The sequence below is a fragment of the Pseudopodoces humilis genome, chromosome 3 (genome assembly GCF_049639895.1).
Source record: "Pseudopodoces humilis isolate 2021_Gansu_Grassland_sample_001 chromosome 3, ASM4963989v1, whole genome shotgun sequence".
Classification (NCBI taxonomy): domain Eukaryota; kingdom Metazoa; phylum Chordata; class Aves; order Passeriformes; family Paridae; genus Pseudopodoces; species Pseudopodoces humilis.
In genome coordinates this window covers 63,184,918-63,209,138 of record NC_142202.1, presented here as the reverse complement: position 1 = coordinate 63,209,138, position 24,221 = coordinate 63,184,918, and the positions used below count along the sequence as shown (strand labels likewise).

The 24,221-nt window shown below is 35.1% G+C and overlaps 1 protein-coding gene across 13 annotated transcripts in view; it reads right to left on the bottom strand.

Annotated features, from left to right (window-relative positions):
• The window catches only part of TRDN (triadin), a 233,563-nt gene that overhangs the window by 129,681 nt on the left and 79,661 nt on the right, over window positions 1-24,221 (bottom strand). For all 13 annotated transcript variants that reach the window (XM_088053842.1, XM_088053833.1, XM_088053836.1 and 10 more), the window contains 3 exons: window positions 23,666-23,860; window positions 18,968-19,027; window positions 1,926-2,003 (listed from right to left, as the gene is read on the bottom strand). In XM_088053842.1, coding sequence (XP_087909968.1) covers window positions 1,926-2,003; window positions 18,968-19,027; window positions 23,666-23,860 — 333 coding nt within the window. The remainder of the gene's footprint in view (window positions 1-1,925; window positions 2,004-18,967; window positions 19,028-23,665; window positions 23,861-24,221) is intronic.

The following is a 24,221-nucleotide window of genomic DNA, read 5'->3' as shown; positions in this document are numbered from 1 at the left end:
GTCTGCATACTCCTTTTTTCCCTTCTGACATTTTTCCAAATATTCTCATAAATTAGTTTTGTGTGTGTGGTTTGTTTTTTTTTTCTCTAGGGCTAAAATAGAACTTCAGGGTTTAGGGTTCCTCAAGGCATTGTGGCATATTCTCTCATATATGGAAAACACAGAACAGCACAACATAACAGCTTTTCATGGCAGTGTTTTACAAGTAATTCTGTCTTCTTCATTTCCTCCAAATCTCTTGCATGAAAAGTATTGCATCCTAGTGACCGGCCTTGAGCCTTAAAGAGAATTTAGTTAGATGGTTCTGAGCAGATAATCTCCCCCAAATATCTTTGCCAAATGGGTGTCTAATTTACATTCCAAATTACCTGAATTGCATGCATAAATGAGCTAATGAAACACACAAATGTGTAGCTGGTCATAAATAGTAATTTCTATGTGCAATTGCAGTAATTGCATGCTCCTCATGATTTTGAAAATCAGAATCTAATGTTAATTCGATGCTAGTTCATCTTGTGTAATAGTTATATTTAAAGATTAAGTTTATCACTCAGCAAATGTGTCAGCCTTGTTCTATTATGTCTTTTTTCCATTATGGTTAATTGACAGATATCAGAGTTCAACATTGTAGGGACTTCTTTCTTCTGATTAGCAGGGTTCAAATATTTTCTTAAAATAAGCAGGACAGCAAATCTAAAAATAGATTTTTATCTTTTTCAAAATTATCACAATTTTATACTCCTTTAAACAGCATGTTTAAAAAGAAATAATCATTTGAGGTAATGAGTTTTTTGGGGGAAAGACATAATAAGTCACATAGCAATTTTTGTCCAAATGTTCTTATTCACAATAATCACATTACAGAAATATCTAATTAATTTAACATTTTGTTTCAGTCATGGGTCCTGGCAAAATCTAAGCCTCATTTCCTGTTTTCAAATGCAGGAAATTTCGTAGCTCTTGTTACTTATTCTGCTGCCACCCCATCTGCTTTTCTCTTAGTCTGCAATTGTTTTCTGTGTAACATAGAACTAAGATCTCTATGAGGGAAATTATCAAGTGCCATGGTGTGACTGAAGGACTCAAGTGTCATATGAAAATTGCTACATAATTACACAAAAAGGCTCAGGTGTTTTATACTATGAAATTGTATGCTGTAAAGACCAAGAACATATATTGCAGTTGTAGTTCTAAGTCCACAGACATTGTTAATCTTAAAACTAAAATGAGTATTTCAACCACTTTACTGCAATGATAAGACTATAAACAATATAATTCAATCACAGGGATTATGTTTTAATCGTTTGAATGTAAGATCTGACTTTGTGTTTCTCTTTCAGTAGTTTTAACAATAGCAACAGGGTTGATAAATACAGAGCCAGTCATATCACATTCATTGTTACAAATAATGCACAGAAAAATGACTGAATAATAATAGCTGAAAGAATAATCCAAAGAATATTAAGATGCTAATGCTGATTATGTTTATAGTTAGATAGCAAGTTATGGCTGAACGCCATGCAAAGCATTTTACAGATTAGGCCTCAATCCTGTAATCTGTTTCACTCAGGAAATGCCCCAAGCCATCTGTGAGATTGCTATAAGGAATATTTACATTTTATCATACATATGTCAGTATGTCATTCCTGTCCCAGGCCTAGTAATGTGATCACTTTTATATTATATATATGTATAATTTTTATATTTTTAAATATATTTTTCATTTTTTATTATTTTTAAATATATATTTAAATATATTAAAATTAAATTTAAATATATATTAAAATTATATATATATATTATTTTATATTATATATATATAAAATATGTTATATTTACAAAAAAAAAAACAACAAAAAAAAAAACCCTAACATTAGAACAGTCAATAAGTAGAAGCCAATAAAGGTGGAAAAACTCAGACTTACCTTCAATGGCTGCTGGTTTCTTTCTTGGACTGTGTTCTAGAAGAAGACGAGGTGGCACGAATTCCTTATGTCCTGCACCTAAGAATACAGGTTAAGAAACATAGAAAATGCATTCACCTACAGGCTGAGCAGCTTCACTGGGAGGCTCTCCCTTCAAAATTGTTCATGTTAAAAGTATTAGAGTGTTCACAAAAGCTAATATCTTCCAGACACTATAAGAAGGAAATTTATTTCTCAACAAAGTAATTTATTTTTTAGAGTCACATTTGAAACCAATGAAGTCCAAGTGACTCAAACATATGCTGAAATGCTACAGTTCTGTTTTTCTTCCTTAAACTCAAAAGATAATAATAATACTATGATAATAAGGTTACATATTCATGCTGCCTCTTCTACAACAAAGTCTTATTTTCTTCTGTCAAACAAATGATCTTCAGTGGCTCCCTCAAGTCCACTTATTATGAGCTCCTGGAAACACCAGTAAAAATTATGTTGTTTCTTATCCTTAAGGATTATTCCTAATTAGCCAATACCAACCGGGTCATGCATTGTAAACACTGATGAGGTTCTGATTCCAGCTGCTGACTGAAACACCTCTACTGTCTCAGTGTTCACCTGGGACTTTCTGTACTGTCTTTGCCTATGTGCAGATGTCATGTTTTGTACAAAACACTCTTCATTTCTTCACAGATTCACAAAAATATTTAATGTACTCTTCTACTGCTTATGCTTATTTTCTAGTTTATGACATATTTGAAGTTCCCATATTTCCTTTATTTCACTAGCATTTAGTCTCAGTAGCTATCCTGTCACTGTCATTTGGAAAGTGAATTTTTTTGTGACCTGAGAAATAATATTAAGTACTTAAATATAATATTGATTTAGTCATAAACACCAGCATACATTCAATTCACCAGAGTCCACATGCAAACCAACTGTTAAATCTCAGCTCCAGCTTCACATCAGAAACTCAAAACCATGCCTCATGCTTGATGATAGAAAAGAAATTAAGGTTTTAATGGGCCTTGGAAACTGCAGCATCTTACTTACCCCTCTTGTTTTGCAAAGGTGTGTATACTCATGGGGAATGCATGAGAAAAACATCATCTGGAGATAGCAGTGGGATTTGAACATCATGGACTTAATGTTATTGCATCTCATCAACATATGTACAATTGCAGGCACATAATTTGCAAGCATGTGGTTCAGTTTGTCCCATAATTTGTATAAAATATCAAACACAGAGATGCTCAATCTTGATGTGTGCCTGAGCCACTGACAAAATGTTAACAAGTTGATAAAACCAACATATTGAAGGTGCTTTGCCGCAAACTGTAATAATCCTACATTTCCACATATTTCCTGTATTGGCAATAAACCTAAATGGGTATTTACCCATCTCATCACAGAATAGCTATAGCCTTAAAATAAATATTAGGAAAACTTCAGGAATCCAGATGCCTAGCCATGATTTTCCAAATTCTTTATGTCTGAAAAAAATATTCTTGAACTTGCAAACTGAACTAATGAGCTGCTGATTACCTTTGCTGCCAACCAGAACAGAAAATTATATTCATAACCATGTCAACACACAGAAACCTGAGTGACTGAATTTCCAGTTCAGAATAAAAACAAGAAACAACATAGCAATTAATGAAGAATGGGTAATCTTATTTTTCCTTCTACATTTGATCCTGCAATAAACATTAATTCTATTTTTTTCCATTTTTTATTCTTTCTTTTTTTTCATCCTTTTTAAAACTAGACCACCTATTACCCAGTTAGAAAAAAAATGATAACTTGGACTATTTTTTTTTTTGTGAAATAGGATAAAGGACAGTGGCTCAGAATGTTGAGTAGATGAGTAATGATGAATGATAGTCAATAATTTGGATTGCAGTGTGGTATCTACAGCATGGAGCAATGATCTAACTCCTCTAGGTCAAATTGTAGACTGGCCCCATTATCTTCCTGTGCTTTGCTGTGGCAGCAGTTTTCTAATGATTGCACCAGTGTGCACATAATGCCAGTATGATACCACTTATTGCTAATGACATGTCAAGTTCTATTTTATAGCTTTACAAGTTTTAAGAAAATAATTTATTTCATGCAAATTGACCACATGATCCAATATGAGAGTGTTTTACATTTAAGCTTCACAGATCAAAACCTTTCCCTTAGGCCAAAATGTTTGTTCAGAGCAGGTTCCAATCCACTCTGATAAAAGGCTTCTTTAATGTTTCCATGTCTTATTAAACGTCTCTCTACTCACTTTGATGGGAATGTAAAGGACAGTAAATGAATAAATATTTTATCCATTCTTTTGATGAAATATGTTAAAGGGGATAACCTAAGTCAAACCTCTTTTCTTTTCTTTCTTCTCTCCTCTTTAAGTTATAAAGAACAAGTGGTTTTCTCTAGTACAGAGAACTGATAAATAGAAATGAGGAATTGGCTTCAACAGATCAGACCATTAGTATTAATGAAGTCTACTATCTTGACTCTAGCAGTGGCCAGTTGGACACATGCATGATGTAAATGAGAGGAAGGCAGGATGTTTTCAATGCTCTCAGTGGACAATCAGATTAGTCCATGAATTATGAGAAGTTGTTAGCCAGATTAACACTATTATTATTGGACATATACTTTTCTCACAACTTTAAAAATGCAGCCACAAAAAACGTTGCATAGTTATTTGCATCTAACTTCAAACGTAGCCTTGATTTTACTGCTATGAGATAAGCCACTAAAGCTCATTTAAACTGCTTTAAAAAATAAATTGAAAAAAAAAATAGTTTTTAATTTCTCTAAAATATATAATTACAAGCACAAAAATGTGCATGCATTTCTATGACAATTTGTCCCTAGAGTCGATTCACATTTCCATGTGTCACCTGTCCATGTAGTTGTGGTATAGGTATCTCCTTCACATATGATATTGTAAACAACTGACAACAAGTTACATCTGATGGAACTTGAAAGAGTGAAATATTTTGGATTTAAACTCATGGGAATGATCTCACCAGGGGAAAAAGTGTCACATTAAGACACGAGTACCTTCTTCCACAGCCTGAAAGGAAAGAAATAGGCTGCAAGGATGAGCAGAAGGTTTAGAACTTTAGGTAATATGAATACTTCATTGAAAATCAGCTACAGTCCTCAAGCTCTGGGAAACTTCTGTCATCAGTGTTTATCAAATTGCTTGAGATGTCTTGAAGAAATTAATCCTGACTTGGTTTATTAATATTTTAGATTTCTTATTGCATGATAAGGCATACAAGACAAACTTTAATTACCTTACTTTTCTCAATCTAGGAAATATTTTTCTGCATGTGTCAAAAATGTCATGTTTGAATATTGTGTATAAATTGATTTCTTATGATAATATCAAATTACATGAGTTTTCTTTCTTTCCTGATCTTCTGAGTTCAATTTGTCTGCAGTGACCTTAATGAAATGTCTAAATATATCTTTCTAGATAAAAAGATAAAAGACTGAAAAAATTATTATTATTATTTTTATTATACTACAGGCATTTCAGTCTGGTGAATATTCCAATTGGATATGGAGAAAAATAATGCCATCACAGAGTGCAATATGTGGAAATACCATTCCTATGACTGTTCATTTCCTCATATCCATATACCAGTTACTTAAATGGCAGGAATCCTATAGTCCTAAAGCACCAACACTTTGTAACAGTTTCTCATTTATCTTCAGATAAATCTCATTCTTTTCAGATGTGACATCATTCTCTAGTGATAGTAAAAATAATTCAAATAAAGTAATTGTCTTTGCAGAGCCATTTGTTATGATAAGTGAATTCCAATCAAATGTTTAATGAATGTTGGAACAAGACATGGATAAGCAGAATGAAGCAAGACTGCCAAATATGCTTTTAGAGGACTGAAAACATAATGGAGTCCAACCACTTTGCCCAGGCTTCCAGTTTTGATGTGTAAGTTGCTACAAGTTAAAGGTGAGTCTCTTCCCAGCTTTCAGTCATCATTCTCCAGACACTAGGCTATGACTCTTCTAGGGAAGGGTTACTCTGCTTAGTATGTGTGCATGAAAAACCAGGAGCAAATAGTTTTTCATTGAGAAAGAACAGCTGAGGATCAAGAGGTGAGATTGTGTAACTGTACTGAACAATGCAATTGCTCATTTCCTGGAATGCATTACTTGAAATAAAATACTGATGCCCCGTATAGGCATTCTTTCCTAAGGATCACACTGTGACACAAAGATTTCATGCACACAGGCAAGTAAATGGTGCCTGGGAACATTACTGGACTCTGGAATTCAGAAGTACATAGCCTGCAACACGGTTTTGGATAGCCTCTGACAACTTTGACTTGTGCCAAGCAGCAATGTTTCAAAAAAATCATTGGCTCAGTTCAGCAACTGGCAGAGGCCAGGGACCCCTCCCAGTAGATAGCTGAGATACATCCAGCCCATTCTGACCTTGAGGAAGTGTACTGGATGTAGATCTCTCTAAGAGAGGAAAAAAAAAAAAACACCTTCAGAGAGATAACAGTTGAGTTGAGTTTGATTTAGCAATCTAGATATGCCCACATAACAAAACTATGTCAAATGGGAAAAAAACATTTTGAACATGACTTTAATGGCCTATTTGGAACTGAATTTTTGACAGGGGGAGATGGAATTAATGAATCATAAAATGAGATTTTTAAGAAAGTATATTTTAGCCAACATATATTTCAGTTTTTTAATTGCACTATGGATGTGGCTCTTTATTAAATGCTTAATTGCCCAACATAAAGCAAAGCCGTGATTTTGCATAAAGTCGATGATATTAATTAAGAAAAACCTATGCTACAGTATATGCAGTGATTTCCAGTAGCAATGCAATCTTTTAAATTTTAGTATTATGTCACACTGACTTTCAGCCAGTTTCTTTTGCAATGCATAAGAAAAGAAGAAAATGAGAGATTATGTGGGTAATGACAAATCTATCTATCTAGCTATGTCCTATTATATCTAAGTATTTAAAATCCATTAACAATATCACAAATAATTTTGGAACTCTACATAAAGTCTTACAAGTAAAGCACATTATTATGAGATACTCCCTCAACACACAGACAATGAAACCAGCTCTACACAAAAAAACCAAACAGCCTTGGAGGTCCATCTATCCATTAAGCTGAAAGCAAGGACCTGTAGGTTAAAACTGAGGGTGCAGGAAGGAAGGATGCAGACTGATATTCTAAATGTTCTTTTGAAATGGAGTAAAGGGAAGGATTAAATTTCTCTTCTCAAGGCACCAAACAATGAGTAGCAGCAACTTGATAGACTTCTATTTTTAATACATAAAGATTTGAATTCATCCTTTGATGTTGATGATGGATTCCTATATATTTATGTAGTAATAATATAATATATGCTATATACACGTGCATGCATGAACATATAAATATATATAAATATTTATTTAGAATTAATCATGGAAAAGTTAGGGTTGGAAGAGACATTGAAGATCATTTTATTCCAGATTCCTACCATGGTTAAGTGTTCTTTCTGAACAGAAAATACTTGATTTGGTAATTAAACAGGTGTGAGAATCATTGTTGCAGACTCCTGGAGGTTGTGCGAACATCAGTTGCTGTGTTTTCACTCAGACACCAAATCCAATTAAAGTCACAGCTGGGAATTTGTTTGATATATATTTTTTTTTCCTATACATTTGTATCTCACACAATGCAAGTGTGCATAACAAGTGTACAAATGAGGCTGGCAAGAGAGGCGTGGGTAGAGTTATTGTTGTTTTGGGTTTCTTTTCTGTGTTGACTTAAAGCAGATACTATGGGTCCAGAAATGTGTGCAACATAGTTTAGCTGCATGACAGAGCTTGCAGTTTAATCTATTTACAAAAATATATCTGTTGAAAACTCCCTTACATAGATTTTTACCACAAAATCACTCTTTCTCTCAGTCCATATTTGTGAATACTGTTCTATTTTTTATGTTCAGAAGACTGAAGTCATTAAGGAGTTAAGAGCTAAGCATTAACAGTTTTGTCATTATATGTTAAGTAAGAAATCACACAGCCTTTCCTGACATTAAAATAAAATTGAGTTGAAAAAATTGAGAATTGAATTTTCTGCCTCCACTTCCTCACATTATTTGTCATGGGCAGTTAGCAGGTAAAAATAAACCTACATGTTATGTTTTGAAATATCGAAAGATGGATCTCAGAGAACTAAGTACCAGGACAGAGAAAATTGTGGGTTATTGTGTGGTAATGATGGGTTATTATATGCATAGTGAAGTACAAAAAGGACTGTAAAGGCAGATTATAAAATGAAAAGACATATTCAGTCTTTCTCTCTCCCCCCAAATAACCTTTAATAAATCTGTATCATATACAGTGACCCCTAGCATAATTAATGTGAATATCAGGAGTTGGCATAGAAGCTTTTCTTTCACAATATGAAGTATCCAATTAAAACAAGAAAAGAAAAGACTGCAGCTAAATACTTGCAGCTAACAATTAAACAGAACAGAGGGATGTTATAAGCTGTTATGACAAAAAATTACAGACGCTGACTATGGCATGTGAGCACTGCCTAGTAATTTGTGTTCTTTGTATTTGGTTTATCTGTACATGTCATTGTTTCAACCATCCTTTGTCCAACAAAATCTAAGAAACATTCAAGTCAGAATAGCTAAAAGTGATTGCTGCAAGAATGTTAATACTTTATGTTGTCTTCAAGAAAGAGTGCATATGCCAGTTTTTGCAAAACAAAAACAGCTTAACATGGTAAAATCAAATTACAGGTAAAATTACAAATTTTAAAATTTACAAATTTCAAATTTACAAATAATCTTATTACAATCTTAATAATTTTAATTGCATATATTTGTGGATAATTAGTATATTTAATATAGAAATCACTGTAAGTCAAACTAAATCCATGTTTCTCTTCCCCAAGCCACAAAGCTTTTCATATCTCCGAGTCTCTTTCTAGAATGAGACAAACAGGAAGTTAACAATTATGTTACCTGTCTTGTCTATACTAGACAATCACCTAGGAGAGTGAATCCATAGCCATTTTTCAGAAGTTAGAATTTCAATAATGCAGTCTGAAGTTAGAGGGAAAACAACTGAGTGGTTTTATTAGATCAAATATAAGAGGAGGGCCCAAAGATACAGAGGTGTTGGCTCCTAACTCCTGTTTATTCACTCCCACTGTAATCACTGGGAGCTAAGTGCCATGGCTGTAGTTATGAGAAATACTGGAAGAAAAACCTGCAATACTGGAGATAATGATTATTTTAAACCAATAATGTCTTGGTAACTACTGATTCTCTTTCTCTTTAGTTTTGCCAGGGAAGATGTTCTATCCTTTAAAGAAGTTATTTTTAGGACAAAAGGTCTTGGGATTCACTGTCATGAGTTTTAACTCTTGTGGTCAAGGCATCCTCCATGATTTTTGGGTAAGTGACTAAACTTACCATGTCTTTCCATTGAATCTATAAATGGATCTAACAGAAAATAAAAAAAATAAAAAAAAAAAACCAAAAATTGAACATTGTGAGCATACAGCAACAAAAAATTCCAAATCTTAGAGTCTATGAAAGTGGAAGTTCTAAATGCTGAGCTTTTGTTCTGATGCAAAAATTGTTTAGGTTTCTTTTGTTTGAATCATTTGGATAGGGAATATCTTCCACAGAGAGAGAGATATATATAGAGAGATAGATAGAGAGTAGTTCTCTCTCTGTTTCTTCTTTTCCCCTTTCACTCACTCCCAAAACACTATAGCTACTGGAATGCGTTTTTTTCCCAGGTGGCACCACTGTTTCCTTGATTGAGTCAACAGCTGCTCCTATTAATATAATTTGGAGTCTTATAGAAGACTTGTCATTTCAAGTCTTCATTTGAACAAAATTCTTGTTTGCACAGTTGCAGCATATTTCTTGAATGTATGTAGGCTTTCTCACTACCAGACATTTAAAAGTTAACTTTCAGAGAGTTATATCTAGATAAGTCACCCAAGGGATCCATTTATAGTAAATGGAGAGAAATTGGTACCTTCAAAGGGTGATTCATCTTTTCTATCTTAGGCATCTTTCTTAGGATGAAATTGTCCTCTGGAGGCCTCCATTTCATACCACTGGCTATAAAGACAGCTAAAGGTTAAAGCTGGGCAATTAACTTTTGGGTATCTAAGTGAGGTGCAATGAATTGCAGACATTTTATTTTGCAGTTGTCCATAAAGATGAAGCTTCATGACACCAAAATATTCCAGGACTAAAAGAGCCACACATGATTTTTCATACTGTAAATACTGTCTGGTAACACACTGCTCCCCAAACTGCCAACTGTTATATGAATGAATGTCACGTATAGAAGGGACTTTAGGTATAATGCGAGCATTGAACACTTTCTGAAATCTGTGTTATTTACTTTGTCAGATAATACTGGGTGTATTGAAGGAGAAAGTGAAACAATAGGAATGAAGGTGAGTTGTCAGAGGGAAGAATAGAGGTTCTTGATGAAGAAAAAATAGTTTTGACCCATTTTAGGCATATGTCATAAGTTATATGTCTTTTCGACAGGACAGATATATGCAGGAAGAAAGGTGACATCAGAAAAAGATTCACCTGAAGAGAGAATGGTGAAAGGAATGGATCTGCCACAGATTACAGTCCCAGTGATTGCAGATGAGATGCATAAATAAGTGGGCATAGAACAAGTCAGGGAGAGCACGTGTTGCTTAAGCCAAAGCTGAACGCTCTTCTGTCTGTTGCATTTCATGTTCTCAGACCAGAAGAGGTGAGGAATTCTTGCTAAGCTGAAATGCTTCATGATGGAATGTATCTTGTCAAAGTACTTGTAGATCCTTTCTATGCTCTTTTTATCTATGTCATATGGTAATTTTTTTACTTTTGTTGAAAATGAGCCTCCTCATTTTCCAGCAGAGACAGCATAGAATTCTATATTGGGATGGAAGAGTAACTTCTAGTTTCACAATAGAGATACAGGTTTTTCCTCTTCAACAAAAAATGCAGGAGAAAGCTGGAAGCCCTTCAGAACACATTTTTTTCCTTCTTCATGATATTTCAGTGTATTCAGCATCAGGAGGTGTTTAAAGGCACATTGGATAGATGTCAGCTATTTTCCTTGTCATTAAAGCTGAGAGAGATTCAATGTATGGTGATTAACTTCCCTAAGAATATTCAGAATTATATTCTAAAGGCAACAGATTCATTAGCTCACTTATAATTTTAGAGTTATGTAACCTGGGTTTATAAAACTGACTGAAGGAGAAGATTGTGGATTATCTTATCTCATCAAAGACTAATGTTCACTTGAAACCCATGTAGGATTCCTGCTTTGCTGAAATGGTTGGCATTTAAGATACTGTTGGCTGTCTGGTTTAGTTTAAGCAACTCTATGATGGAGCCTTCAGCTTACTCTGACACCCTCCCTATATTCATGCCAAGTGGCCTGACCCTGATTCCATCTCCTGTGTATTTCCTGCTTACACTTGAGTGATGACAGGAGTTCCTTGTTCATCCAAGCAAGTCTCTTGCCTTCTTTGGTGTCTTTGGGGTGCATCCATTGCATTGGGATGGATCCACCCATTGGGGTACATCATTCTTGAGCCTGGAGGAAGTGAACCTTGAATATCAACCAGGTCTCCTGGACCCCTCTTCCCACAGGGTCTGTTCCCATGGATTCTTCCAAGAAGATCCCTAAAGAGGCTGAAGTCAACTGTCCTGAAATCCATGGTTACAATCTTACTCACTGCCCTGCTTCTTCCTTGCCCAGTGGTGAACTCCACAATCTCATGGTCACTGTGGCCAAGGCAGCCCCCCAGCCTCTACATCTCTGACAAACCCTTCCCTGTTCATCAGTCTGAGCTAACCAGGACACCATTCCTTGTGTGATCCTCCCCTACCTGTGACAAGAACTTGTCAACAAGGCTTTACAGGAGCTTCCTGGGCTCTTCGTTCCTTGTGTTACTTCTCCAGTAGATATCAGGGTAGCTACATTCCCTCACAAGAACCCGTCCCTGTGATTTTGAGGCTGCTTCAAGCTGCTTTTAGAATGCTTCAATTTTTTATCTTGATGCAACATCAGTACCTGTTGTAATAATTCTAACTGGAAATCAGCTAGGACAATGAGTCATTTAATGCAATTACTATTTTAAAAAGTTACTTGCTAAACTTATTTTTACCTTTTTTTTGTAGGAAACCATTAGTTTACTATTAGCTGTTTAGGAGAAGTTTTTTTGGCATTTAACTTTTGTCTTTATTTTCTAAAGCTTACTTTAGTAAATAGCTTACTTTTCAAAATTAAAATAGTTGAGTCTTTTGATGATCCTCCATTGAAATCATCCTTCATCCTTGAAACTTGTTTACTGAACTATGTAAAATGTTTATAATACTAAATAGTAGTAATACATAACTATACATTTCATACAATACACACATATCAATACAATACATTTACATAACAGTAAAACATAATGCAAGTGTGAGAATAATTTTGTTACTCTAATCTCTCTGTCTTCACAACTTAAATTGGTTTGCTTCCATTAAAATCAAAGATTAGACTCATTTACAGCAGCAAAAGTTTTTTGCTTTCTCTTGTATCACATAATTTTGACCCTCAGAACGCCTTGCAGTGAATTATCAAAGACATCCATTCCTTTCTGCAGAAGCAAATGCCACACATTCCCTTTGTAGCTGTTTCCAAGAGAGGGAGTAGTTTGAAATTTTTTGGCCAAGTTACAATGAAGTGCCATAAGAGTGTTGACAGATGCAGCTTCATGTGCCAGCATCTGGCTCTGACTCACAGTGGGATGATATAAACTGGGAATAATAGATAGTTGTTTTGCCTCTGTGGGATGGTGACAGGATTGTATGCTAACATCCCCATTGAGAGATAAATGTCATTTCAGAGTTTGACAAAATAAACAGGTTGTGGGGTGGGGGAAGGGTGGTCATAGACAAGAATCTTGTTAAAATGCGATCGGTGGATATCCTCTCATAGTTTCTCATAGCTGAATAGAAATTTAAAGAAGAAATATTTAATTCCAAGTGACACATAGTGTTTATTGTAAGAATTGCACATTAATAAATGATTTAGAAAATTTTTTAATAACTCAAACTCAATTTTCAGTTTCACACACATGTATTTAAAATTACTGTTCATTAATTCTTTCCTTTCAGACTCTTTGAAAAGTATTCAAAACTCCCAGGATATTACTAGAGAAGTAAATACTTCCATCATTCAATCATCTCTATTTCTGACATCCACAGAAAAAAATGGGTTGGCACAGATTTCATCCTGTGAACAGATTTTTCATTAATTTATGGACAGTTAACTGTCATCTCTGAAGAAGAATCAGATGAGTATTTTCAAATTTTGGGGTACAATATTTCCCTCAGCAGGCAGTAAAAAAGTAAAAAGTTTAAAATTAAAACTGGAAAAGTCTCACTGCCTCCCATATTTTTCTTTAATATTTCACTTAAACAAATATCTGGTTTGCCTGTTTTCTACCACTGGGGACAGGGCTATTGAGTAGTTTGCACCAGAAAGCACCTCTCCATAGGAAAAAAATAATATTCTTTAGCATTTACTCTCAAATGTGAAAGCCCACAACTCAGTTGAAAGTTTTTCATGCTGAATTTCTCCAAACAGCAAGCTAATAATATGCTACTTTCTTATTTATTATGACTGATTTTTATTTCTTTTTATAATTGCACTTCATTAAATGTATCTCCAGAGAAACTACATCAAAGTTGTCTCCATGTAAATGTAATTAATGTAACGAGTTGAAATGTTACTCCCTGTCATTGAGATATCCACAACACATCCTAGTCTAATCAAATAGGAGTGACACTTAAAAATAGTTCAAGAGCCTAAAGCGTTTTGCTATCTGAACAGCGGAGGGCAAGTATTTAGTTCCAGTGCTACAGCCCACCCACTGCAAGCACAGACATTTTTACTTTCAAAATTAGTCTTTATTGTTCTATGGGTTTTTGGTTTGTTTCTTTTTTGCAGTAATATAGTCCATGATCTTTCAATATTGAGGTACCTTCATACCAGTATCTCCACATTTTTTTTTATATTAAATGGCAAGGATCATACTGACAGTCTTGAAATTCTCTTGCCTTATTGGGTAATAACAGTAGTCCCTTCTCTCCGACAGAATATTCCTTGACAATGGAGAGGAGGTAAACCTTGGAAGAAAATTGTAGATATGAAGGATTTTCAGTCTACACTTTCCAGGACCAAGCAGTCTGTAAGATTCTCCATGGATACTCATCACAATTTGCCTTAATTTCTTGACTCTTTATGTTTGTCAGGAAGGTGGCGGGATTTCATGAGCATATGTGCAAAAGGTGAGTCTTCAATGATTTTTTTAATGAAAAGGTGGGATGGCTGTCTTACCCTATAGGATACTCTCTTGCAAGGTAGACATGGCAGAAATCCTGGTGAATTTCTCCAAGTCATATATTTTTTCAACAATATAAGATAAGTAAAATTGTCTACATCACATTGGCTTTCATACTGGCTTTAGGACTGGCTTTGAGACCCTGGCATGGAAACACACAATGAACATATATGGGTACATTGATGAAAGGAACCCATGTTCCTTTGCAGTCTAGCTGTTATTGGAAACAGCTATGTAATGGTTCAAACTCCACGGAGCAACCATGTGCTTCAGTGCTAAGGTTTTAGACAGTCTAAATTGTGAACAATACCACACCTGTGCTCCCCTGTATTTCTTGCCAATTAGGCAACTGTAAAGATTATCCACTAGTGAGTCAGGTGTTCTATGAAATGCAAGTGGTTTAACCAAAACCAGAACAGAGTAAAACTATGCATTCAAAATAAACTTCTAAGTGATTAAAAAGAAAACAAAATCACATCATGAGTAGACAATATGCCTGTGAGAAAAAAAAAGGTGCATTTTATGACTAAACACCCAAGGCATGCTTATCATTCTTAATTCAGCATGCACAACACCATGCTGAGGTGCCATGCAGAAAGACAGACATGCAAGAATCCAATTTCATTAGTTGCAAAACAAAAAAGGCATTTAATCAGAACATCTCCTTAATCTGCCAGAGTCGTGGCTGGCAAGCATTGCAAGGAAGGCCGGGGAAGAGTGGGAAAACAGGTGTATGGCACAGAGGGAATAAAATAGAGTAGATCCTGTTAACTTACAGAAATATGTGCTCCATGCTGAAAGAGTGACCAATTAGTGCCCCTGAAATCCTTCCACATGGGTGAGGATTTCAAACTCTCTAACATCAAAATAATAGTTATGAAAACAAGTTTTAAAATTTCTACTAAAATAGAACCCTTTTTCCTACCAATAAAAAATAAACTATGAATTAGAGTATTAGAAATACTACTGAGAACAAAATACAGGAATATCAAGCAAATTATCAAGTACAAAGAATAGACCATATCCATGAAACTATGTAAGTGACCTTCTGCATCAAAAATGCTATTGGACTCAGGAAATGTCTGTAGAAAAATAAAGGTACAAGTCAGACCTAATGTTCTTAATAAACAAGCTTTCCACCTAAGGTTTTAGTCTTTATAAGGAAAACTTGAAAAATTAATCCTGAAAGAAATGCATATTAATTCTTCCTTGACAGGCAGACAAAAGGAGTACAAAGAAGTTTGGGCAGAGGAATTTGTTAATGCTGAGACAGTACTGCCTTGGCTGAGCAACTGTAGTCCAGGGACAAATGAGACCAGAAAATCTATGAAAGAATGTTCAGCAGTTCCTCTGAGAAGCTGTCACTTATCACAAGCATGTTAGACAGAAGGCAAAAAATATTTTTGAGGTCCATTTCTCAAGAGATAAAATCAGAAAGCAGTTTCTTATACTGTGCTCAGTTGGCCTCTTGTGGTCTATGTTTAAATATATCAGTAGAACCCAACTATCACTGTTGCAGCCGTGATATTAATGGGAAAGACTTCTGGATTAGAAAAAAATGTGTTTATGGCTAAAGCTCCACTATTATCTGTTGTAAACATCTGAGAACCTCTAAATACTTCTCTTTCATAAGAATTAAAATATGAGTCTTAGAAGTTATTTGATATTGATACAATTATTATGGCTTAAAGGAGGACATCCATGAAATTTGTCAGTATCAAGGATGAATACTAACCAGCTGCATAAAGCATCTTAGCAAAAAATCATCCTTATATGGCTTCCTTGAATCTCCTGTGTACATTTCATTCATTTTTTATAGTTAAGACTGCAGTGTCATGATGAAACTTTGAGTAAGTGAAGAATATTTCAGCTTAATTTGTTAAAATCATCACAAGACCATTAACTGACCTCCAGTAGATTGATGTGACTGAAAAACTGCATTAATTGATATATTTAAAAAACTGTATTTATTAATGAAACCTAAGGAACTGAGCTTTACTTTTAATGTTAATTGTTTGAGCACTATCAAATGCCATATTAAGTGAACTACTTTTCTATAAATTCTTGCTTAAAATTTGTATAAAAATAAAAAAAACATAATCCTAGAATTAATGTATGTTAACTTTTTGTAACAGAAACATTGTAAAAATACTTTGAAAAAAAATTTCTAAATTATATTACTATTAATGATGTTATAAATCCATATGTTTTGCCTAAGGAATCAGAAAATTATGTTTGATGTACTTAATCACAGAAAACCCCAATATGTCTAGGCAAAGGAATTTTCTATACAACAATTTTTTTTTTTTCCTTGGCAAATGGTAGTACTGAGATTGATAGAAATTATTCCTTGTTTGAAAGAATTGCAGTGTCAAGGTGATTGTAACTTAATTCCTCAGCTGATTTGCACTCAGAATTCTGTTTGGACAAAGTTCTTTACCATAAAATATATAGACAGATAAAAGGATAAAAAATACCAGATTGTAAAGCTAATTGGATATTAGAGTTATTAAAGGGTGTTTTCCCCACGTTTATCTATTCAGTAAAATGAATTACAGTAATACTTCTGTTCACAAAAGTGCAGTGTAAAATGAGTACTTTGGCTGAGAAAGACAAACTAACCAGGTACTGTTTGGTGGCACTCTTCTCAATGATATCCATAAATCAAGGCTGATCACACCTGCCCTCTACTTTGCTTCTCAGAAACACTGAGTAGTTTTTTGGGAGTCTGGATGTTTCAGCATTTCCTTTCACAGCCAGTGGGTTGACCAAAGCTTGTTTTGAAGGCAATGTGGGTTTTTTTTCCCTCCCACAAAAATATATCTGGCCTCAGCACAACAACCATCTGTTAACTTCAGGGGCCAACAAGTGACTTGAGACCAGTTGCTGTACAGATGGAGCACCAGGTGGACTTTGGGAGATGGTAAGGGGCAGTCCTTTTCCTTTTCACCTAAAAATTAGATTGTTTAAGATATTTTATGAACTATTTCCACTTTTTGGAGCCTAAAACTGTCACCTGAGGTTTTCATTCACGTGTAAGCCATCTGATCACCCCATGTCTTTCAGCTCTAACCTGTGGTTTCTTACCAGAAGTCTGTCATACCACACTGGTATGGTGCAAGACAAACACTGGAAGGGAAGGGTCATGTCTTTTATCTTCTGAAATTCAAGTTGCTACAGACTTCCCTCCCTATGTCACTGCTCCCCTTCATGGTTTTCCCAGTTTCCTTATAGCTGGAAAGGTCAAAACTTAAAAAACCCAAACCGTCCCTTCCTATAGCATGTCTGCTCTTCCTCAGGAGAGTGTAAAATAGGCCAGGGAGCCTTATGGGAAAAAGGGTTTCTTTCACTGCTGCTTTTAAATGTCAGGAGAACTGTAAAAAAGATCTTGATGATCTCCATGAAAGTATTTTTCATGTGAATTGTTGATGGTACAGTTGTCTAAATCCAAAAACTAGGTCATTTACATTACTACAGGGTGTTATTTTCTAAATCAAATCATGACTTGCAGTCTCTGGAAAGTTTGGCTAATCATTCTCCCCCTCTGAGCCTAAAGCCATCCTTCTGTTTATAACTGGCTGTCTTTAGAAGTCCTAGAGATGGTGCACTATTTTGCTATGTTTTAATGGAACCCGCTGCCTCTCCATGGCACTCTTTGAGGAGACACAAACCCTCTCCTAAGAGAAACCCAAGATTGTTCATTTTCCTTCCACGAAAAATCTGTGTCCTCCTCTCCCCTTTGTGAGAGCCTTTCTTTCTCAGCTACGTCCTTCCCATCTCTGTCTGAACCTGGGCATGCCAAGAGGGGATGTAAGCCACAAGGTAGAGATAAGAAAAAACCCAACCAATTCACAGGTGTACCGGTGGAGAGCTTGTTGAGCAAATAACTGCATAAACAAACTTTTAGGGCTTAGTGTGTCCTTAAATATTCTCTCCTTGACTCTTTTCATGACTATTATTGCTTTTCATTCCCTGGGTTATGTCCTCTCTACATTATGTCTAGACTTCAGGAAGAAGAATATTTATTAAATAAGATCAGGGTAGACTTAGTACCATGAGTTGATGTTCAGTCATCATCCATAGCTCTATCTTCTTTTCTTTGGTGAGGAATTACGTGTCTGTGTTATAATAGATTAGCATGGAGGTGTGGGAAGAGAGAAGATAAAGCACAGAAGTGATAGATCAACTAAGGTATTTTATATACCAACAGCAATGGAAGTTCTATTTTTGAAGCATTTTGGAGTTAAGCCTTGCTATTTCTGGAGAAAAAAACCCCAATAAAACAAATAATAAGCTATTAACAATAAGTTCCTTTCTCTTGCATCTTAGCCAAAAGAAGCATGGAAAATTTTAGCAATTTCCACAGCCTTCCACTGACTCTACTTTTAACATAACCTCGATTTTAATTCATGCACTGTAGACAGAAAATTAGAAGCTTTAATAAAACAGCCATTAGCTCTTATGCTTTATTAAAACTATTTGCACACTCTTTGTTGCTCTTGTGAGACCTTTCAATAATAAAAACCACACTTTTAATACATAAAAGAGCAAAAACTCTCAGGGAAACAGAAGAATATTAGAACAGAGTTCAATGATATAGGAAAGTACCTGGATAAAAATCCCCTTGCGCAAACATGTCAATCACATAGCGACAGAATGCATATTGATCTAACAGAGCAAAAAGGAAAAGAAGAGTAATGAAGAAAGTAAATTTAAAATGTAATTTGTATTTAACAGTGAATAAAGTTTGGCAGCACAAAGACATCTCAGTAGCCTTTTCATAGGTAGTCTTACTTACTACATATTTATGGCTCTTTCCTGACCTTCAAGTGATTCACGTGTTCAGAAAGTGACAATTTCTTGTCCAGATCTAATTCAAAACCTCTAGCCAAGAACTGCAGAGCTTCCAGTGTCCCAGAGCTAGCACCTCTTTTTCTGGGCTGGCTTTGCTTGCCATGTAGCTTAACCCCATGCACAAGTACAGTGCAAACTCCTGCCTGGCCATAGGTCTCATAGACTTTTCATCACCTGTGAAGATCAATTTGACAGACAGCTGATACAAAATGTCAAAAAAAGGTTTTGTATCACAGTATTTTGTTAATATGTTTTTAACCGTATAATAAATATGTATATTTAGTAAGTGGGAATATAAAAAGAACTCTGTATACTTGCATTCCTATAGAAACAAGGTTTTCCACAGAATTCTACTGTTTCACTACAGAATCATTTTCCAAACACTAATCTTTACAAATATATATGTATATGTTAAATATATATGTATATTTATATATATATAAAAACTATACTATTCAGAAATTAAGGCTTCTGAATCTAAATAAAATGCTGATTCCAGAAGTGATGATTGTCTATTGACTTCTATACCTAAGCAGAGATGGAGAGCTTAACAAAAATTTCTAACACTAAGAATGGTGAGGAAAGTTTATCAGCTTTAACTGAGTACAAAAGAATTTCCGTATTGCTGTATTTTTCAGCAGATCAGATAAAACAGCTTGTTTCTCCAGTGGACTCTAAGGGGCATTTGCTTTGAAAGCTAATGTTGATGTCTAAATGCCAGCTCTGGTTAGCTAAGTTAGTTCTCAGTTGTCCTTGAAGCATATTCATCCATCTGTCCAAGACTCTTTTAGCACAGTTCCTACACTGTAGAAGTTACATCTCTTTCTCTCCACCTCCTGTGGCATCTCTGTCCTACTCACTTAGAAAGCCACTTGTTTTCCCTCTCAGCAACTCCAAAATAAAATTATGCTGGCTTTGGAATAAAGTTTTTAAAATGGCATTGCTGTTACATTTAAATGCAAAATGTAATTCCCAAGTATGTGACACTCATTATATTATGGACTTTCATGCACAGTTCACTTCTACATCAGTATCACTTGATGCTGAGGCATTTATGTGACTGCTGCTCTATTATGTTGACTGATACAGCAGTCCTTGGATGAACAACTACAGCTCTCAAGTCATTATTTCCTATGCAGATGTAGAACTTAGGAAAGAGTTTACCAACTTAACAAATATCCAAACACTTTTTCTAGCTGAGAGAAGCCTAGGCAGCTCTATTGTGTTAGTGAGATGGCAAGGGTAATACCAGTCAGGATTGTGAAGCCTGGGGCAAAACATTCAGCATGTACAGAGGGCTGTGGCTGTAAACACTGCCCTTAAAACCTCTAATGAATATTTGCAATTATCCTTCATATTTGGGAATTCAAATTTATCATTCTGGCTGGCTCTAACTTTGGATTCCATCCTTAAGGCTACAGTATCAGCCCTAAATCTATATATTATTCTAAAAAAATAAAAATAACAGCGTGTATGTGAAAAAACATGTACAGATCTGTTTTCTTGAGCCCACCTAAAGCTACTGAAGTCAGCAAAGTGTTTGCATGGACTTGGACACTGTTGCAATAGGGCCTCAGTGAGTATTTATAAATAAAATGGAGCAACACCAATACTTAAGCCCAGAAAGCAAATGGCTGGGCACAGTTCTTGCACAAAAAGCTGATTTGTCTTAGTTCTCCTTTGGCAAAACAAGCTGTCTCTATCCTTGCTGACTCTTGGGAAGATTTCCTGCAACATTTGGAGCATTGTACATAGGACTTCTAGAGGATATGGGATAAAACTATGGTAGGGGAAAACATCCGTGGCAGACCACAAGCCTGTGCTGGTTCTATTTGAGTTGTGATGTAGACATAGCATGAGGCTCTAGAATCACACCATTTAATTGATATTAAAATAATCTATTATTTAATAGTAGTACAGACCAGAAATAACCAAACTGTGTTGTTGATTATGTTTATCTTTTTGTTGTTGTTGTTGTGATTTTTTTTGGATTTATTTTATTTTGCTTTGTAGGAATATAATTTGAATAAACTTAAAAAAAATCCTTAATCTTGATTGTATTTTAGAAAAAAGATTTTGTTTTAATTTTCTCCTCATATTATTTCTTTAGCAACTCAACACAAAAAAATGGGATTTATAAAAGAAATTAAAGGCAGATGTGAAACTTTCAATAACAAAAATATAATTTCTATACGGCATAGCAAGGTGCACTATAACATCCTATTTTAGTTCATAGGAATGCTACCAATCAGTAAAGACTGAAATCTAAGGAATTTTAAATGAATATGATTTTCCAAGTGTCTCTTCATGGCTAAAAATCCATTCTAATCTAAACTCCTGTATTAAGAGGAAAATTTCACACTTTATTTTTCAATTATAACTCCATAATGATGGCAAAAAAATATTCATATAAGTACTAATAAATCATGTCAAAATTTGGGGCTAGATTCTTAATGATAAATGTACTCACAGATGTTTCTGTTGTTGGGCTTAGTGTGATTTACCCAGGGAGATGACCTACCTTTTTTCATTTTAATTTCAGTACTAAATGATGCAACAACTCTTTTGTGATCACTGCTATATTTTTTGCATTGTTTCAGATAAGCTTGCAGAACTACTCCCTTGAGCAAGTAAACGTAAAGACTGCAGGATCAGGAGATCTCTGCAAAACTGCATCGACTTTTAAATTATATTCACCTTGGGTCACAGTGGGACTGAAATACAAAAATGAATTTTTTAGAGTATCCAGCTGTGCAGCAGTGGCTTATGGTGGAAAAAGGAATCTCGACAGTAGGAAATGAAGCTTTCACTAGATGTGTGTAGGCCTGTCTTCAGTGATAAAGGCAGTTGAAGAGGCTCCTTCCTTCCTCCACTCCAGCTGCTTATTCTCATTTTCACCTGCTGGGATTCCGTGCACAGTCACTGGGGTCACACTCTAAAGCAGACTTGCAAAGTGATCTGTTAATGTTTGATGTCAAGATGGATCATTTTGCTAATATTTATCGGCTAAAGTTGTTGGGAATCCCACAAAAACAAAGCAAAACCAAAAAAAACCCCACCACTATTCTATTGATCTTTGTAATCTTTGATCCCTACTTAAAATATTTTGTTGTCATCTGCACAGCATTTCTTTTTGTGAGCTTTATCCTGAACAGTATGGAGAGGCTCCCACTGTGAACTGAAACTCTGCCAGAGAAAGCAAAAAATTAAGAGATTTTGACCTCCCAAGTGAACTGAACAATTTGCTGAACTTTGTTCTTGGTCACAGCAATCAGTGTGGTAGATGCTGCTTTGATTCCATGCCTCATAGGTCCTAATATTTCAAGTAAAAGACAAAATTAACTGGAATACAAATAAACATTAAAAAATACTAGTTCAGCACACTACGCATATCAACAAGTGGGCTATCTCAAACTCTCTCAGTTTTCTAGAAAAATATAATTTAGGCAATTCCTGAGGGGTCCAGAGTGATGGTTATGAAACTTTGAGAGAATGTGATGAGGCACACTCAGATAGCCAGACAGGGATGGCTTCTTTGATGCTGAGGCACAAACTTTATCTGTTAGCTGTTATCTGTGGTTAACAGCTGAAAGGATCAGATAGGTGCACTGTGCAACACTGAGCAGCCTCTTCCAATGCCAGAATGATCCCATGGCTGTAGTGTGGCAGCTCATACAGAAACCAGGTCCTGCTGCCTTCATTCATACAGACTTGTATCTAGTGCTGTGGAAATGCCTCAGGGAAATCAGGGGACCATTCTCAGTGCAACCTGGGACCCAGGCTTACTCTGACAAAGTTAACACTTTGTTAACTATATGGTGTCAGTGCACGTTGATTCTTTGTTTTATCATTTAATTTATTCCTTTCAGCAGAGTAATAACATTTCTTTCCCTTTTGGAAGGAATTTGAAAGCTGTTTACATTAAATTATATCAAGCGGTTATTTCGCTATGCTGTACAATACCTGACAACCTGACAGTGCCTCGTACAATATGATGTTAGATAAATTATTACACCACTGTGGCTGCTTTCATTATGGTTACAGAGGACATATGCAGATGTAGAAACAAACCAGGATTCCCAATAGGTCATTGGACAGTCTGAATTTTCAAAAATAACTCTGCTTGCAATCTACTACATTAGATGCTACTGAACAAATCCATGAAGTCTCAGACCTATCTGAAGAGAAATTGGTCCTTGGTAAAGAAGTATTTAAATTAAAATGAAACTTTAGCCATGAAAAACTTGAGAACCTTCTGATTATAAAAATTAAGCTTATTTTATTTTCTGTAGTCAAGTCCTAGGAGTGTGAGGTTTGTGTGGAATTTATTTGTACTGCACTTTTGTTTTTCATGGGTGGACTTTGGTCCTTGATAGATTTAACTCCATTCTCTCTCTTTCTTCCCTACTACCTTTTTAGGATCTTCATCTGCTTCCTCCTCATTTTGTTTACCTTTCTTGTCCGATTTAGTTACAGTCTGAAGAGCTTTCTCCTCCTTAACTTTCGTTTTGGCCTTTATTAGCCCAGTTTCTGTTGTTTTTGTCTCTGCCTGCTTCACCTTCTCTGCTGTCTTTGCTTCTCCTTTTCCATCCTTCACTTCCTTTTTAACTTTTGCTTCCACTTTAGTGCTCTTTACTTTCTTCTCCTCTGCAGGTAATAAAGAAAAAGCTTTCAGTGTCATTCTCTGCCCCCAACATAATATTCAGTGCCATTTACTTTATACCGTGCTAATAATAATGAGCATTTCTTCATTATTTACCGCTTGGTAAGATCTGATGAAACCTATAATCCCCTCAAACCAGGGAGAATTAAACAGAAATATGAGATCCAAAGAGGTTTTATATAAGATATTAGACATATAATATATAATATATAATATATAATAACATATAACATACATAACATATAACATATAATATTATTTTATATATATAAATATAATTTAAATATATTGAAATATAGTGCTATACCACATACTTGGCTGACATTAAATATAATAGAATATGCC